General features: G+C 42.3%; 1 protein-coding gene across 1 annotated transcript in view; it reads left to right on the top strand.

The window, feature by feature from the left end:
* Window positions 1-17784, top strand: part of LOC141109955 (sialic acid-binding Ig-like lectin 13) — a 56345-nt gene that overhangs the window by 18092 nt on the left and 20469 nt on the right. Inside the window, exons 3-4 of the mRNA XM_073601210.1 lie at window positions 9003-9266; window positions 16394-16423. Of these exons, the coding sequence (XP_073457311.1) occupies window positions 9003-9266; window positions 16394-16423 (294 nt within the window). The remainder of the gene's footprint in view (window positions 1-9002; window positions 9267-16393; window positions 16424-17784) is intronic.

Below are 17784 nucleotides of genomic sequence, written 5' to 3'. Positions count from 1 at the left end.
TTCTTCATGCTAGAGGTGTCTCTAGTATGTATTCATTTTGTGCCTTCACACAACTGTTACGTGCTCTCAGAACTCGCACCTTAAGACCCCTTTCACACTGAGCCACCTAGGGAGTCAGCGGTAAAGCGCCGCTTTACCGTCATTTTGGCGGCGCTATTTGGCCGCTAGCAGGGTGGTTTTAACCCCCGCTAGCGTCTGAAAAGGGGTTAAATCCGCTGGCAAAACTCCACCAGAGCATATTGCAGCGCTGCCCCATTGATTTCAATGGGGAGCAGCGGTAGAGGAGCGGCGCCTTCACCGCTCCAAAGAAGCTGCTGGCAGAAGATTTTCTGACACCCTGCTAGCGCACCGCTCCAAAGTGAATGGAGCCGCTTTTTTCAGGCGCTATGCAGGCGCTATTTTTAGCACTGTAGCACCTGAAAAATGCCCGCAGTGTGAATGGGGTTTTAACTAGTGAATATCCAGCCTCTAGTTTTAAAGGAATATCCAGCCTTCAAATATGTCACTCCAGGATCCTCTTACTGGTATATTCACACCTTCCTGAAACCCATAGGGTAAGCCAGCATCCGGACTTCAAAACACCCGACTTTAAACTGAAACCAAATCCCTATAGGCTCCAGTTGGAATAGGAATCAAAGAGAAAAAGAAAAATGCCCTCCATAGTGTAGTAAATTCGAATTTGTTTGAGCGCCTTCTCACTTCACGTACGGTCCGGGTGGCCATTGACAGACGTGGACCAGAAGTGAGGTGAGAAGGTGCTCATACGCCGTGTTTTTATACTTATGGCAATTTTAAAGCTATATTATTTATAATAATAATATTTGATAATATTTGATGTAAGAGTCCACTTATTTGCAATAAATATCACTTTATTCGAATTTACTACACTATGGTAGGCATTTTTCTTTTTCTCTTTGCAAAGCAGGAATGAGAAACTTAAAGATCTATTAGTAAAAGTAGCACACTTTACACATATTACACATCCTGTAGTTAGACACACATTTAATCCCTTGATCACTCTAGATGTTAACCCCTTCCCAGCCAGTGTCATTAGTACAGTGACAGTGTATAGTATAATCACTGATCACTATATTAATGTCACTGGTGATGTCAATGGCAGTCAGTCAGTTCCCACCCAGTGTCAGTTAGTGTCAGATTGCTCACCGCACTATTGCAGTCCCATTATAAGTCACTGATCGCCGCCATTAGTGGTATATAAATAAATACAAATTTATTTATATTTATTTATATTATTTATTTAAACTAATATATATTATAACTTTCACGCAAACCAATCAATATACACTTATTGGGATTTTTTTTCTATCAAAGACATGTAGCAGAATACATTTTCGCAAAAATGTAGGAAAAAAATTAATTTTTAATTTATCTTTATCTTTCTGATTTTATAGCAGAAAGTAAAAACTATTGTTTGTTTTTTTCTTTAGATTTTGTGTCTTCTTTCATTTAAAACGCAAAACATAAAAAAACCCAGTGGTGATTAAACGCCACCAAAAGAAAGCTCTATTTGTGTAAAGTTTTCTCCTTCACTGATGTGCGCTGATGAGGCTGCACTGATGGGCACTGATAGGTGGCACTGATAGGCAGCATCGATGGGCACTGGTAGGCACTGGGAGGCGGCACTGATAGGTGACACTGATGATTAGGCACTGGTGGGAACTGATGAGGTGGCACTGATGGGCACTAATAGGTGGTACTGATTAGGCGGCACTGGTGGGCACTGATGAAGCTACATTGTTGGGCACTGATGAGGTGGCACTTTTGGGCACTGATGAAGAAGCACTGGTCAGCCTCAGCAACTGCCCTCACATCCCCACCTCCCCCTTTTTCTATATGTCAGCTTGGATGATAACTATCCAATAATATGTGAGGCTATACTCAAAAATCAAATTGTGATGAAGAGGTACTGATGAGGCTGCACTGGTAGGTGGCAGTGATGGGCACTGATAGGTGGCAATAATGGGCTCTAATAGGAGGCACTGAAGGGCACAGAGAGGCGGCACTGGTGGGCAGGACTGATAGGTGACACTGATGAGGCACTGGTTGGCACTGAGTAGCAGCACTGGTGGACACAGATTGGGACCGATGTCCCTGTAATGCCCCGTACACACGGTCGGATTTTCCGATGGACATTGTCCGATCGGAGCATGTTGTCGGAAATTCCGACCGTGTGTGGGCTCCATCGGACATTTTCCATCGGATTTTCCGACATTCAAAGTTGGACAGCAGGAGATAAAATTTTCCGACAACAAAATCCGATCGCGTCAATTCCGACCGTGTGTGGCCTGTTCCGACGCACAAAGTGCCACGCATGCTCAGAAGAAATTCCGACACGGGACAGCTCGTTCTGGTAAACGTAGCGTTTGCAATGGATACAGCACTTTCGTCACGCTGCAATGTTAAAAATGGTTTAATACAGCGCACTCTCTTCTTCTTTATAATGTGACAAGAATTAAGTAGTTTTGATGCTCATATTCACACACACTTCTCACAAACTTCTTTCGTTACTATTTATCGGGATTCCCTCAATATATTTTGATTTCTCACATCTGACAACATATATTTTTTTTTGTTACTTTAATGTAGAATCTTTTTTTGTGTTTCTCTTTTTAAATTTTTTTTTTTTGGTGATTTTGATTTGTACTCCCGAAAATGTTTGTGTGTTTTTTGTGACAAGTTCCCACAACACCATTGATATGTTGTTCTATTTAATCTGTAGGAGATTGTTTGGTGTTGTTGTCCCTTGTTAATTTAACATTGTACTTTAGAAATGTACCTGAATCGTCACCAACAAACTGTCCTTTTTGGATGAAAACACACACAGGAGAGTAGAATTTACCTAAAAAATTTTATTAAGGGCTCACAACTATAAACAAAGAGGGAGGCAACGCTGGAGAAACTGCAGAAGTGGACGAAGCCTTGGACCCCCAGGGCAGACATCAATTATTTAAAAGCAAAATTGGTGGCCTGAGGAGTCCATATCTAAGGGAGGGCAGTCTGGTCCAGAAGTCACAGAGATCCGGAAAGCAGCAGATGACATCTGTGTCCCCAGGCTGTGGTCATACGAGAGACTGCAGCTTTTGTCAGACCAGACTGAACCCAGGGCCATCACTCTTTGGTCTTCCTTCCACGCTTCCTTCCAGCCTTTGGCTGTGGTGGTGGAGTTGTGGCAGCAGGAGGAGGAGGAGGATCGTCGATCTCAATGACATCCGTCTTGTGTGTCAGTTCCCCACTCTCCCCCTTACGTAGGACTTTATAAATCAGTCCTCAGAGATCTTGCGTTGGCCCTCCTGCATGCCCAGCAATTTGGTGGCAGCCATGCAGGCAAAGGCCTCTTCAGGACTGGGGAAGGCTCTGAGGGACGCAGAAGCCTCCTGGATCAGCCTGTATGCTGAATCCTGCACAGGACTGGGAGTGGCCTTCCTGGCTCGTTTATGTGGCAGGCGGAGGGGAGGAACCTGAGACTCAGTCAGGCTGCGACTGGTCCCTGGCTTCTCTTGGCTGACACTTAGCCCCGCCTCCTCCTGGCTGCCACTAATCCCCGCCTCCTCCTGGCTGACACTAATAATCCCCGCCTCCTCCTGACTGCCACATTCCACAGCCTCCTCCTGGCTGAGGTCTTCCTGTGTATGAAAAAGGGACATAGTTTTAGTTTTTTTTACATCAATCACACACAATTTTCACCTCCAGACTGCTGCAAATTCAATGTTAACAAATATAACAGACTATCCTTCTGAGCCCAGCATTTTGCATTCTTGTCCCAATTTTTGGTGCCCACTACTGTCTATTGATATGTAAAACACTTTTTTTAATCAGCAATTAATGATCAATAATAACATCTAGTAAACATCATTTATTTATTGCCCAGAAATCTGTAGAAGAATGCTATACCTGACTCCAGCTGGGCTCCTCCACTTCTTCCTGGCTGGAAGGCCCAGGTTGGACATCGGAAGCCTCAGCTGGGATGGAAGGAAGCGTGGAAGGAAGAGTGGAGAGGGATTCCCTGACTTCAGTGTGGTCTGACAGAAATCGCAGTCTCTCGCAGTACCACAGTCTGGGGACATAAATGTCATCTGCTGCAGCTCCGGACCTCTGGGAATCTGTGACCTTCTTGCGCTCCCTAAGATAAGTGCTCCTCAGGCCACCAATTTTAGCTTTTAAATAAGGGATGGTTGCTGTGGGGACCACCGGCTTCACCAACTCCAGCAGTTTCTCCAGCGCTGCCTGCCTCTTCTGTTTGTGATTATAGTGGGGGTGTCTCACCTGCCACAGACAGGGCAGCTCCCTGTACTTGTCTATGAACAGGGGCAGGAAATTGTGGTCATTGAACCCATCCATTTTCTCTGCAAGACACAACACAAGACAAACCCTAATATCAGGCCAAACTCCCCTAATCTTGTTACAATATAGGCTTCCATTTCGAAGCAGTATAGGCCCAAGTTTAGATCCTACCTTCGTTAGCACGATCGGCGTCTCCGATGCTCCTTCCCCTGCTCACAGATCGTACGTAAGACGCGCGCGTTACGATTTATACACACTGCGCATGCGTATAACTCCGCCCGCCCCTGACGTTCTTTCTATTCTATTCCCCGCCCCTTTTCGTTCAGCGCAGTGGAGGAAGAGCACATGGCGGAGAGACAGCAGGATCCTGATAATTGGAGCAACAAGGAGGAGGAGGAAAGGCCGGAGCCTGAAACGTCCCAATCCAGAAGGAGATTAAAGGACTCAAATATGTCCTTTGGGGAGATGTTGGAAATGGTGGACATCCTGAAGAAGGCCGACTATGATGGAAAGTATGGGCCTTACCCCAACCACAATGTCCAAAAGGCCAAGATCATGGCGAAAGTGGTCAAGAGTCTGCACCAGAAATTCAGGGTACGACGATCGAAAGATCAGCTCAGGAAGCGGTGGTCGGACCTCAAATTACGAGAACATGAGCAGTACAGAAAGATCCGGAGAGTGCTGCAAAAAAGTAAGTAGTTGTGTTCCTATTGTTCTTGTGTTTATTACGTTCATGCTGCTCCATGTGCTTTTAGGAACTGTTGTACAGTTTAAAATGGCAACTTTCATGTTCATGGGCACATTATTCGTTCGGATCACACATTTTTATTTCGGACTATAAAATACCATTGTTTAGGCCATATGCATTTGGTCACCATTTTGAGGCCCTATACTTGTCTTCAAAGAATTGGGTTGTGTAGATGGCTTGGTTACTAGAATGAAATGCAAACTAGATTCTGTGTAAGGAGAGGACACTCAGCAGCTGTTTTCACATCTGGACACTGGAGCACTAGTGTGGGACCCCAGAACACCCTTTTTATTAGGGGGGCCACACAGGTGCTCCAGTGTATACTATAGGGGGGGCTACATCTGTGAAGCTTGTACCAAACAGGTAAAGTATTGCAGCTTGACAAAGGGCACTAAAAAAGCTACATCTTGGAACTCTGCTAAAATAGATCATTGTACCCCACTTCCAAGCAATGTTTCATCTTTCTAGTTCTGCCATCAAATATCTGTGTGCTAATTATACCATTTTTGTTTTACATAGGGGAGAAAAGACTCGGAGGACACCCCTCATCTGAGGAGACCAGAGACACCCCCCCTCTGGAAGAAGGGGAAATCCACCCAACACAAGATGAGCAGGAGGAAGAAGACGTGGTGGAACTAGTCACCACAACAGGTGAGTGTCTGCGACCACAGGCTCAGATAAGAGATGGATGGCGGCATTTTTTTTTCGACCTAATTTATTTTGGGTTTCCTCTCTTTTTAGGTGATCGTGAGGTTGTGGATGAAGATCCTTTCACATCAGAAAGTACCCAGATCGTGATCGGGGAGATCATGGGGTGTAATTTACAATTGGAAAACATCAAGCAAAACATCAATGATGTTATTCCAAAATATAAAAACATCATTGATGTTTTGGGGCGAGTTTAAAGCCCCTCCAAATCACTTTCTTCTTTTGTGTGCTACAATGTGCTAAATGTTTTTGTGATTTTTCCCAAAACCAAATTTGGAGGATGCACACAGTGTGTCAACATGTGCTATCTGCCATCACGGGAGATCAATGGACGCGTTTTGGGGGTGCAACCCCTTCCTCAATTATAAAGTCGCGTTGAGGAAGGGCTTTCTCACCCAAAACACGTCCCTTGATCCCCCGTGATGGCAGATAGCACATGTTGACATTGTGAAATTTGTGTGCATCTTCCAAATTTGGCTTTTCCAGGGGTGATTTCCCCCCATCTGAACGCAATATCAAACACAGTTCCTAAATACTCATGTCTGATATTGCCTTCAAGTTCTACCAAATGTGAACTTTGTAAGATCAAGATTTGTGTCTTTCTTGTGGGTTTTACACAGGCCTGTTTTCTATAAAATGGACATTTTGATTTTGGATAATGACACCACAAAAATTGTTATACGACAAACATGTTGGTTTGTCAGAAAAACCTTTCGTAAATGTACATGTGATTGTGCAGGTATTAAAAAGATTGCTCATCAAGAATGTGTGGATTATTGTCTCAACGCTACAACACTTTTGGGGTGATGAAATTGTTGTTTTATGAGAAAATGGGGGTAATTTCCTAAGGGCAAATCCACTTTGCACTACAAGTGCAGTTTCAGTGCAGTTGCAAGTGCACTTGTAGTGAAAAGTGTCTTTGCATTTAGGAAATAACAGCCAACAGTGCTTTGTATAAGGTTACACAATCACGACATTTTCTGCACTCCACACATTTCTGTCAGGGTCAGCTCAAACAAACACAAGCAGTAAATGTCCACAAAGAAGAGCCTGGGGGGAGATGCCTGTCGAGAACTTGAGGTCCTGCAGGCTTCTCCCTGTCGCCAAATACCGCAGGGTAGCGACCAACCTCTGCTCCGGAGTGATGGCTTGCCTCATGCAGGTATCCTGCCTGCTGATATAGGGGGTCAGGAAAGCCAACAAACGGTGAAATATGGGGTCCGTCATCCTGAGAAAGTTCCTGAAATCATCAGGATTATTCTCACGGATCTCACGGAGCAAAGGCATATGACAGAACTGGTCACGCTGAAGCAACCAATTCTTGGTCCATGAACTCCTCCCCACCCTGTTCATGGACTGGACTTGTGTCAAGGTCAGGACCCCAACACCAAGCCCCCGCACAGCACGAACTGTACGAGGAGTACGTATACGAAACATGGCTAGAAAACGGTCGGCTGCTCAGAACGAAGTAACAGAACGCACTGAAGAACAGCAAGGCCTGTGAAGAGCGACCTGAAAAACAGCAACGAGCAGGCAAGATCACACAGAAAACTCTGATACGAACTGACTGCACGCACTGAAGAGCAGATACAAACCCACAAGCACAAACTGAACGGCAGAAAAAGATCTGAAAGCCACGAGTCTGAAAAAGCGCGAATCGTCTCTCACCAAACTTTTACTAACACGAGATTAGCAAAAGGAGCCCAAAGGGTGCCGCGCTTGGTTCTGAACCGGCCTTTTCTAGTCTTGTCGTACGTGGTGTACGTGACCGCGTGGTTGTCGATTGGAAATTCCGACAACTTTGTGCGACCGTGTGTAGGCAAAACAAGTTTGAGCCAACATCTGTCGGAAAAAATCCTAGGATTTTGTTGTCGGAATGTCCGAACAAAGTCCGACCGTGTGTACGGGGCATAACAGAAGCCAGTTACTGGCTTTCTTTTTTTTCTCCTCACACTGATCGTGAGGAGAAAAAAAGCGGATAACTGGCTTCAGTTTAATTCCATGCACAGCTGTCATTGGCTGACAGCTGATCACATGGTAAAGGGCCGCTATGATTGGCCCTCTACCCTGTTCTGTGATCAGCCAAGTCCAAAGGACTCGACGACCACAGAGCGTGCTGCAGGGGGAGCGCGAGCAGCGCGATCACGGGAGGATCTCTATTGACGCCCTCCCAGCACTGGAAGACTGCGCTGTAGCTGTCTTCTTCAGCGGGCGTTCCGCTTTCAGATAAAAGTGGTCTCTGTGGCTGATTCATTCGTGAGATCACTTTTATTGGCGGCGGGAAAAGGGCCGCCCCTCCCACTGCGCTCCGGGGCCCTCCGCTGCTTACCGGAGCCATCGGTAGCGGCGGAGGTGATCGGATCCTTCTTCCTGCTAAGCATGGAGATGAGTGATGGGAAGATGACCCCCACCTGTCTCCATATCATTGCAGGGCGGAAGCGACGTCAAAACATCACTTCCGCCCATAGCTCTTAAAAGGCCTATTTTTTTTTTTTTTTCAAATGACTATTTTTTATTTAATTATTTTTTTTATTGCATTTTTGACCCCAGATCTCATATTTAGGAGGACCTGTCATGCTTTTTTTCTATTGCAAGGGATGTTTACATTCCTTGTAATAGGAATAAAAATGACACAATTTATTTATTTTTTTTAAGAGAACAATGTAAAAATAAAAATTAAAGGTAAAATAAATAATAAAAAAAAGGTTTTTAAATGCGCCCCGTCCCAACGATCTCGTGTGCAGAAGCGAACGCATACGTGAGTAGCGCCCGCATATGAAAACGGTGTTCAAACTACACATGCGAGGTATCGCCGCAATTGGTAGAGTGAGAGCAATAGTTCTAGTCCTAGACCTCCTCTGTAACTCAAAACATGCAACCTGTAGAATTTTTTAAACGTCGCCTATGGAGATTTTTTAAGGGTAAAAGTTTCTCGCCATTCCACGAAAATTTCCAAGCGTGACATGTTGGGTATCAATTTACTCGGCGTAACATTATCTTTCACAAAATAAAAAAATTGGGTTAACTTTACTGTTGTCTTATTTTTTAATTCAAAGAAGTGTATTTTTTCCCCAAAAAAGTGCGCTTGTAAGACCGCTGCGCAAATACGGTGTGACAGAAAGTATTGCAATGACCGCAGATAATGAGTATTGCAATGATTGCAGATAAATCGGTTACATTCATTGGGGTTGGGGTGTAAATAGGTTACTGCTTTATGATTAACCATGTCCTGTATATTGCACAGATCTCAAAGACAAACCTCAAATCACAGTAAATGGAAAACTGATCGCAGGTGAAGAGACGACTCTGAAATGTAACCTTCCTGGAGATTGTAATGGAACATCTTCACGTGTTGAATGGGTGAAGAATAATACAAAAAAACCCTGGAAAAAATCAACATTTGTAACATTTGTCCCTTCAAAGAGTGACCACCAAATAAATGTGTCCTGCAAGGTGACCTTCAAGAATGGGAAATCTGTCACCTCTGACAGGAAACTCGACGTTCTTTGTAAGTCCACAGTCCACCGTACTCTCACTTAATTAGTCCTTATTCATGTAACATTGGACATGTCTAGATTGCTATGATGGAAGAAAAGAAATGATCACAGTTTTATTACACATCAAACAGCTGAATACAAATTGTCAAACTCACATTAGCATACTAATCTAATGGAGGATCATGTCATTATGAAAGTGGTTGTAAACCCTTCCATATACCCAGTGTAGTGACTGGCCTCAGGTGATACACAGAGATGAAACAAATCCTCCTACATAAGTTGTTTCTGTTTATCTGCAGTCTTCTCTGCTCTACATCCATTCAAAGTGCCCAGTTTACACGGCTTTTATGAGCTTCCAGGAGGTTCTCAAATCACACACTGCACAGCTCAGTGTAATCTCATCCTGAGGGGAAGAAATGGACACTAGACATGTGCGGTCCATTTCATTCCGAATCAAAATTCTGACTAATTTTCCGTTACTCGATTACAATAACGTGTTTAAACTAATCTGAGAAACCGAAATGAAAATTTCTGACGAAATTCGAATAGTTTTATAATCAAATTCGGATAATTTTCTTATTAAATTTGAATACTGTTCGAATCAAAATCAAAATTTCATAAGAGAATAAAATAGAATAGAAAATAATGGCATAGAATAGAAAATAAAGAATAGAATATAATAAAGTAAAACAGAACAGCATACAAAATAAGAGAGTGAAAAAAAAAAATAGAATAGAAAATAAAGGGATCAATTAAAAAAGTAAAGGAATAGAATAGAAAATAAAAGAATAGAATAGAATAGAAAAGAAAAACAGAACAAAATAAAATAGAAAATAAAAGGACGGAATAAAATAGAATCAAAAATAAAAGGAATGAAATAGGTAAAAAAAGAATAGCATAGAATAGAATAAAAATAGAACATAACCATCTTCTGAAATTTCAACAAGAATAAACGTAAATTCAAATAGACAAAAAAATAATACAATAAAATAGAATAGAAAAGAATAGAATAGAAAAAAAAATAGCATAGAATAAAATAGAAAGAATATAACCTTAAATTTCAATTTCAAATAGAATAAATTCGATTTAGAATAAAATAGAAAGTAGATTAGAATAGAAAATAAAAGAATAGAAGAAAACAATAGAATTGAATAGAATAGAAATATAACCATCTTCCAGAATTAGAATTTTGCATAGAATAAATTATAATTTGAATAGCATATAATAGAAAATAATATAATTGAAAATGAAATAATAGAAAATAATAGAGTAAAGAATGTAACAATATTATAGGGACTATATACAAGATTTTAGTAATGAGAACGATATCATTAGCAGTAATCAGCATGGATTCATGAAGAATCGTTCTTGCCAAACCAATCTATTAACCTTCTATGAGGAGGTGAGTTGCCAGCTGGATTTTGCAAAAGCATTTCACACAGATCCCCATAAATGTTTACTGTACAAAATAAAGTCCGTTGGCATGGACCATAGGGTGAGTACATGGATTGAAAACTGGTTACAAGGGCGAGTTTAGAGGGTGGTGATAAATGGGGAGTACTCTGAATGGTCAGGGGTGGGTAGTGGGGTCCCCCAGGGTTCTGTGCTGGGACCAATCCTATTTAATTTGTTTATAAACAACCTGGAGGATGGGATAAACAATTCAATCTCTGTATTTGCAGACTATACCAAGCTAAGCAGGGCAATAACTTCTCCGCAGGATGTGGAATCTGTAAGAGCGGCAAGGATGTGGAATTCCCTTCCACAGGCGGTGGTCTCAGCGGGGAGCATCGATAGTTTCAAGAAACTATTAGATAAGCACCTGAACGACCGCAACATACAGGGATATACAATGTAATACTGACATATAAGCACACACATAGGTTGGACTTGAGGGACTTGTGTCTTTTTTAAACCTCACCTACTATGTAACTATGTAATCATAACCATCTACCAAAATTAGAATTTTGAATAGAATCAATTTGAATTTGAATAGAATAGAAAATAAAAGAATAGAATAGATAATAACAAGATAGAATAAAAAAACAATAGAATAGAATGGAATAGAAAGAATATAACCATCTTCGAATAGAATAAATTTGATTTTAAATGGATTTCAAATGGAATTTAAATGGATTTCGAATGAAATTCGAATTGATTTGAATTTTTTGAATTCGGTCAAATTGAGTTTGAATAAACTAAGCAAATTCAGAAAACAAATTAAATTAATTAAACAAATTTAACCAAACTAATTTATGCAAATATCGAATCGAAACAAAACACTTTTTTTCGTTCTGCACATGTCTAATGGACACCCCCCTCTATGCAATCTCATAGGGAAATAGGCACAGCTGAGACAGCCAATCACAGGCTGCTGGAAGCCCCTTCACCTCCCAATCCCTTGGAATTGGCTCAACCTGTCAGAAGTGACTCAGATAGCAGAGGAAGGGGGCACCAGACAGAGATCACTTTGGATTGAGGCAAGTACACACTATAGAATGATATACTTTGTTAATTTTTCATGTCAGAGGTTTACAACCACTTTAAAGCTGAACTCCAGGCATGCAGTTGAAATACACATATGTGAATTGTCTTATCTACTAAACCATTTGGAATTATTTCCAGCCACTTTTGTGATTCATAAACCTCCTACAAACCACACATATAGGAGGGTGACACCACCTACATCATATGTAAACCCTTCATCTTTATTTTACTATCTCCAGCATCATGTCCCACAGGCTTCATAAGAAAATCAAATTTCTTCTCTTGGGATCCTGACAGAGTAATTACTTCCTGTTACAGGTTGACAACACCTTGTCATCCTGCCATGTATGACCCTTTACTTGGTCATTGGGCTGCTATCTTATAGTCATGATAGACAACCTAACAACCAACTAAAGGAGGGGTTGTTCTCATTCTTAAGCCAGAAGCTTTCTCCCCAGTCCAAGCAATACTCTTATTGCAATACATATGCCGTCCTTTTTCAGGATGAAACACCTGATGATGTAATAATGAGAACTCAATGTTTCAAGGGGGTTTGGGCATGGACAGGATACATATCTTTACCCGTAGACCTTAAATGAAATGCAGTTTTATTGCAGTTCTATAAAAACAATTTTCCTGACAGACTTCATGGCAGCATATGTATGGGTTTAGCCCCACCTCCTCTCCTACCCGATAGGACCCCACTCCCATAAATCTTTGCTCTGAGCCAGCGGCCGTGTTCCTTTTTTGTCCTCCTCCGAAGCCTATGTATTTTTCTGATACCTAAGGGGGGCCTACCTACCATAACCCACTGTAGAAATTGAAGTGGACTATGCTGTTAGAGGTACTACTCTGCATGTCAAGTGGGCACTATTAACCATTTAGCTACCGGACAGAAGTCCACAGTATTGACTCCTGCTCCTTGAAATCAGGATCCAACACAGAGACTCAGCTTTGCATGATATTAGAGAGACCTAGAAAGAGAAAAACCTTCAATGATGTTCGCAGACGACTCAGAGATAAGAGCATTAAATACAGCATGCTTTACCCCGGAACGGAGGACCACGAGGTAGCTCTCTAACGCATACCTGTTGGCCAGGAGGGCCAGCAGGTGGCTGTAAAACGAACCCCAAAATATGGCGTCTGTCCCATAAATACCCTCGCCCAGAATGCAACTCGGAGGACCACCTCCACCGAGTCCTCTCCGGGACAGAAGAGCATCCATACGCTTTGACACGTTGCCTTTCCAACACTAACCAGTGATAACAGCGACACCCACTGGTCAGCACGGAAACACACACAACATCAGCCAAGCTGAAACAGAGGCAAACTTAACCTTCCTAACGAACAAGTTACTAAATTTACCTAACATGCGGTAGATCGCAAATCTACCAGCGCTACACACGCAAGGTCATCGTACTCCAGTGGAAATCTTCTACTGCACCATCCGTCAATCTCTGTAAATGGCTGATTAACTTTGCCCTTCCGTTGTATAAGGCCACTTACTTATCCAGAGGATGTGCTAAGAAATTTCATAAAATGTGGGACATATGGGTGGAAGCCCCATCTTCAAATATAGACTCTGTAGATGACTTGTAAATATCCGTACAATTATTCAACCATTCCTAGTTAACGGAACTTTGAATTCTTGTTGCACTAGTCAGAAATCTTACAGGTGCCTAAGGTCTGAGAGGGAATCTATCTTCATAGTGAGCTAGATTCTGAGGTTTAACCGGTGAGGCAGATATGAATCAAACTGCATAGGTGGTCCGAGCATACCTAGTTTTTAGGGGTTGTGTTCTAGTTTTATAGTTGTTTTAGTTAAGTCTGCTTTTTTTTTGTTCGAGCCTGGGTATGCCCACTAGGCTCTATTTTGTAACTAATTGAAATACTGCAATAAAAAGAATTTTCAAAAAATATACAGTCAGGTCCATAAATATTGGGACATCAACACATTTCTAATCTTTTTGGCTCTATACACCACCACAATGGATTGGAAATGAAACGAACAAGATGTGCTTTAACTGCAGACTTTCAGCTTTAATTTGAGGGTATTTACATCCAAATCAGGTGAACGGTGTAGGAATTACAACAGTTTGTATATGTGCCTCCCACTTTTTAAGGGACCAAAAGTAATGGGACAATTGGCTGCTCAGCTGTTCCATGGCCAGGTGTGTGTTATTCCATCAGTATCCCATTTACAAGGAGCAGATAAAAGGTTCAGAGTTCATTTCAAGTGTGCTATTTGCATTTGGAATCTGTTGCTGTCAACTCTCAATATGAGATCCAAAGAGCTGTCACTACCAGTGAAGCAAGCCATCATTAGGCTGAAAAAACAAAACAAACCCATCAGAGAGATAGCAAAAACATTAGGTGTGGCCAAATCAAACAGTTTGGAACATCCTTAAAAAAGAAAGAATGCACCGGTGAGCTCAGCAACACCAAAAGACCCGGAAGACCACGGAATACAACTGTGGTGGATGACCGAAGAATTCTTTCCCTGGTGAAGAAAACACCCTTCACAACAGTTGGCCAGATCAAGAACACTCTCCAGGAGGTAGGTGTATGTGTGTCAAAGTAAACAATCAAGAGAAGACTTCACCAGAGTGAATACAGAGGGTTCACCACAAGATGTAAACCATTGGTGAGCCTCAAAAATGGAACTGGTTCTCTTGTATTTATTGATGATGTAACTGCTGACAAAAGCAGCAGGATGAATTCTGAAGTGTTTCGGGCAATATTATCTCCTCATATTCAGCAAAATGCTTCAGAACTCATTGGACGGCGCTTCACAGTGCAGATGGACAATGACCCGAAGCATACTGCGAAAGCAACCAAAGAGTTTTTTAAGGGAAAGAAGTGGAATGTTATGCAATGGCCAAGTCAATCACCTCACCTGAATGCGATTGAGCATGCATTTCACTTGCTGAAGACAAAACTGAAGGGAAAATGCCCCAAGAACAGTCAGGAACTGAAGACAGTTGCAGTAGAGGCCTAGCAGAGCATCACCAGGGATGAAACCCAGCGTCTGGTGATGTCTATGCATTCCAGACTTCAGGCTGTAATTGACTGCAAAGGATTTGCAACCAAGTATTAAAAAGTGAAAGTGTGATGGATGATTGTTAATCTGTCCCATTACTTTTGGTCCCTTAAAAAGTGGGAGGCACGTATACAAACTGTTGTAATTCCTACACCGTTCACCTGATTTGGATGTAAATACCCTCAAATTAAAGCTGAAAGTCTGCAGTTAAAGCACATCTTGGTCGTTTCATTTCCAATCCATTGTGATGGTGTATAGAGCCAAAAAGATTAGAAATGTGTTGATATCCCAATATTTATGGTCCTGATTGTATTAGCGAGGCCTGTATGTCTGTTTGTGGTGGCCACCTGTGTCCTTAGAACAACTGTCTATTTTACATGTATGTGGGGGAGGTTTGGTTTCTTTATACATTTATAAAATGTCATTATGTGGATTTTTCAATAAAGTAATTTTTTATTCGTGAATACTGATAGTTCCTTTTTGAAAAATTCTTTGGGAAACGCTTTCTTTTCCCTCCTTTTTGTATGATTACTTTAATTCAGAGGAACACACCTATATGGTTGATTACTTTTAATCCCTGAGGTGACGGTTTGCTATGACTGCTATCGGTACTACTCTACTGTATAAGTCCCCACTCTAGTTCTCTTTACTGGGATGTAGCCCTGGTGTCTTCTTTTATATTTTTGTTTTGTTCAAATTGGTTGTTTTCCTAACTTTCTTCCTAGACAGAGTGGTTCTAATTCCTATGCTGGGGTTGAACCCCAAAGTTACCTCAGTCTTCCATGAAAATCAGGAGATTGTGCTTGCCACCTCTAAATCAGCCGAAAATGCTGATGTCCATCCTCTTGATGTGGGAGATACCTTGAAACAATATCTGAAGGCTACGGCTTCCTTTCTTCTGTCCGAATACCTTTTTGTCCTCTGCCACAGGAAAAACAAGGGGATGCATGCCTCAGCTAGATCCATTGCTGCGTGGATCGTTCAGTCAATCCAGTGGGCCTATAGAGCAAAGGGCTTGGTGGTAGTGACAGTGCATTTAACCAGAAGTGTCTCAGCATCATGGGCAGCCTCACGACATGTCACTCCCAAGGTGATCTGCAGGGCAGCTTCCTGGTCCTAAATTAACAAATTTATGTCTGATTATTGTGTTGAACCTCTCTGCTCTATCTTCTGTTAATTTTGGTTTACAAATCCTGTCAGTTGACAGTGTTAATTAAATCTTTTCTTTGCTCGGCAATTGCCCACCTGGGTGTGTATGGCGAGTTATTTCCCATACGTATGCTGCCATGGAGTCTGTCAGGAAAATGGAAAATTCCCTATCAATTACTTACCATAATTTTCCTTTCCTGATGGACTCCATGGCAGTAGGATCCCAATGTCTTGAGTTGGCTATTTACAAAACAAGGCCGCTTGCTCAGAGCAAATATTTATGGGAGTGGGGTTCTATAGGGTAGAAGAGAAGGCAGGGCTAAACCCAACCCATATGTATACTGCCATGGAGTCCATCAGGAAAGGAAAATTACGGTAAGTATTTGATAGGGAATTTTCCGTTTCTTAAAATTTTCCTTTTATTAAAATCTAATATTTGTCATGGATTCTACTTTGTTACAGATCCTCCCTCAGTTACGATCACAAATAAAGGTAAGAATGAAAGGCTTCAATGTGCACCATATCAAACATATTGGAGGGGAAAGAGGGGATATGTTTGTCTCTCTCTCTCTCTCTCTCGTCACTTTATTAGGTACACCTGTTCAATTACTTTACTTGTTAACACAAATTGTTAATCAGCCAATCACATGGCAGCAACTCAATGCATTTTGGCATCTAGATCTGGTGAAGACGATTGCTGAAGTTCAAACTGAGCATCAGAATGTAGAGAAAAGGGGATTTAAAGTGGAGGGCCACCCTTAAAAAAAAAATTGCACCAAAAATCTTTAAAAAATTTAAAAAAAAAAACATGTGAAAAAAAAATTTACTTACCTGAAACCCTTGTTGCTAGGCAGTCTTCCTAATCTGCCTCTTCCTATTCCGCGGCATGTCCTGCTTCTTGGTGAGCGGCCCCGTTGCCTTCTGGGAACTGTGTGTGTTCCCAGAAAACCACGGGGCCATTCACAGAGCCCCGCGCCGCTCACGTGTGCGCAGTAGGAAACTGGCAGTGAAGCCACAAGGCTCCACTGCCTGTTTCCCTTACTTAGGATGGCGGTGCCGGGAGCTGAGAGCCGAGGGACGGGTCGGCCTCGGCGGCCGACATCGCGGGCATCCAGGACAGGTAAGTCTACTTATTTAAAGTCAGCAGTTACAGTGTTTGTAAAATTATCCTGGCCGGAATCCCGCTTTAAGTGACTTTGAAGGTGGCATGGTTGTTGGTGCCAGACGTACTGGTATTGAGTGAATGTACAGCTTGTATAACAGTGTAAATTTGCTGTCCCCTCAAATAAACTCAACACACAGCCATTAATGTCTAAACCGCTGGCAACAAAAGTGAGTACACCCCTAAGTGAAAATGTCCAAATTGGGACAAAAGTGTCAATATTTTGTGTGGCCACCATTATTTTCCAGCACTGCCTTAACCTTTGTGGGCATTAAGTTCACCAGAGCTTCACAGGTTGCCACTGGAGTCCTCTTCCACTCCTCCATGACAACATCACGGAGCTGGTGGATGTTAGAGACCTTGCGCTACTCCACCTTTCATTTGAGGATGCCCCACAGATGCTCAATAGGGTTTAGGTCTGGAGACATGCTTGGCCAGTCCATAACCTTTACCCTCAGCTTCTTTAGCAAGGCAATGGTAGTCTTGGAGGTGTGTTTGGGGTCTTTATCATGTTGTAATACTGCCCTGCGGCCCAGTCTCTGTTTGCAGGCTTTCTTGTGCATCATCTTTAGAAGAGGCTTCCTTCTGGGAGAACAGCCATGCAGACCAATTTGATACAGTGTGCAGCGTATGGACTGAGCACTGACAGTCTGACCCCCCACCCCTTCAACCTCTGCAGCAATGCTGACAG

The sequence above is a fragment of the Aquarana catesbeiana genome, linkage group LG10, assembly GCF_042186555.1.
Source record: "Aquarana catesbeiana isolate 2022-GZ linkage group LG10, ASM4218655v1, whole genome shotgun sequence".
NCBI classification, from domain to species: Eukaryota; Metazoa; Chordata; class Amphibia; order Anura; family Ranidae; genus Aquarana; species Aquarana catesbeiana.
This window is presented reverse-complemented; position numbering and strand designations above follow the sequence as displayed.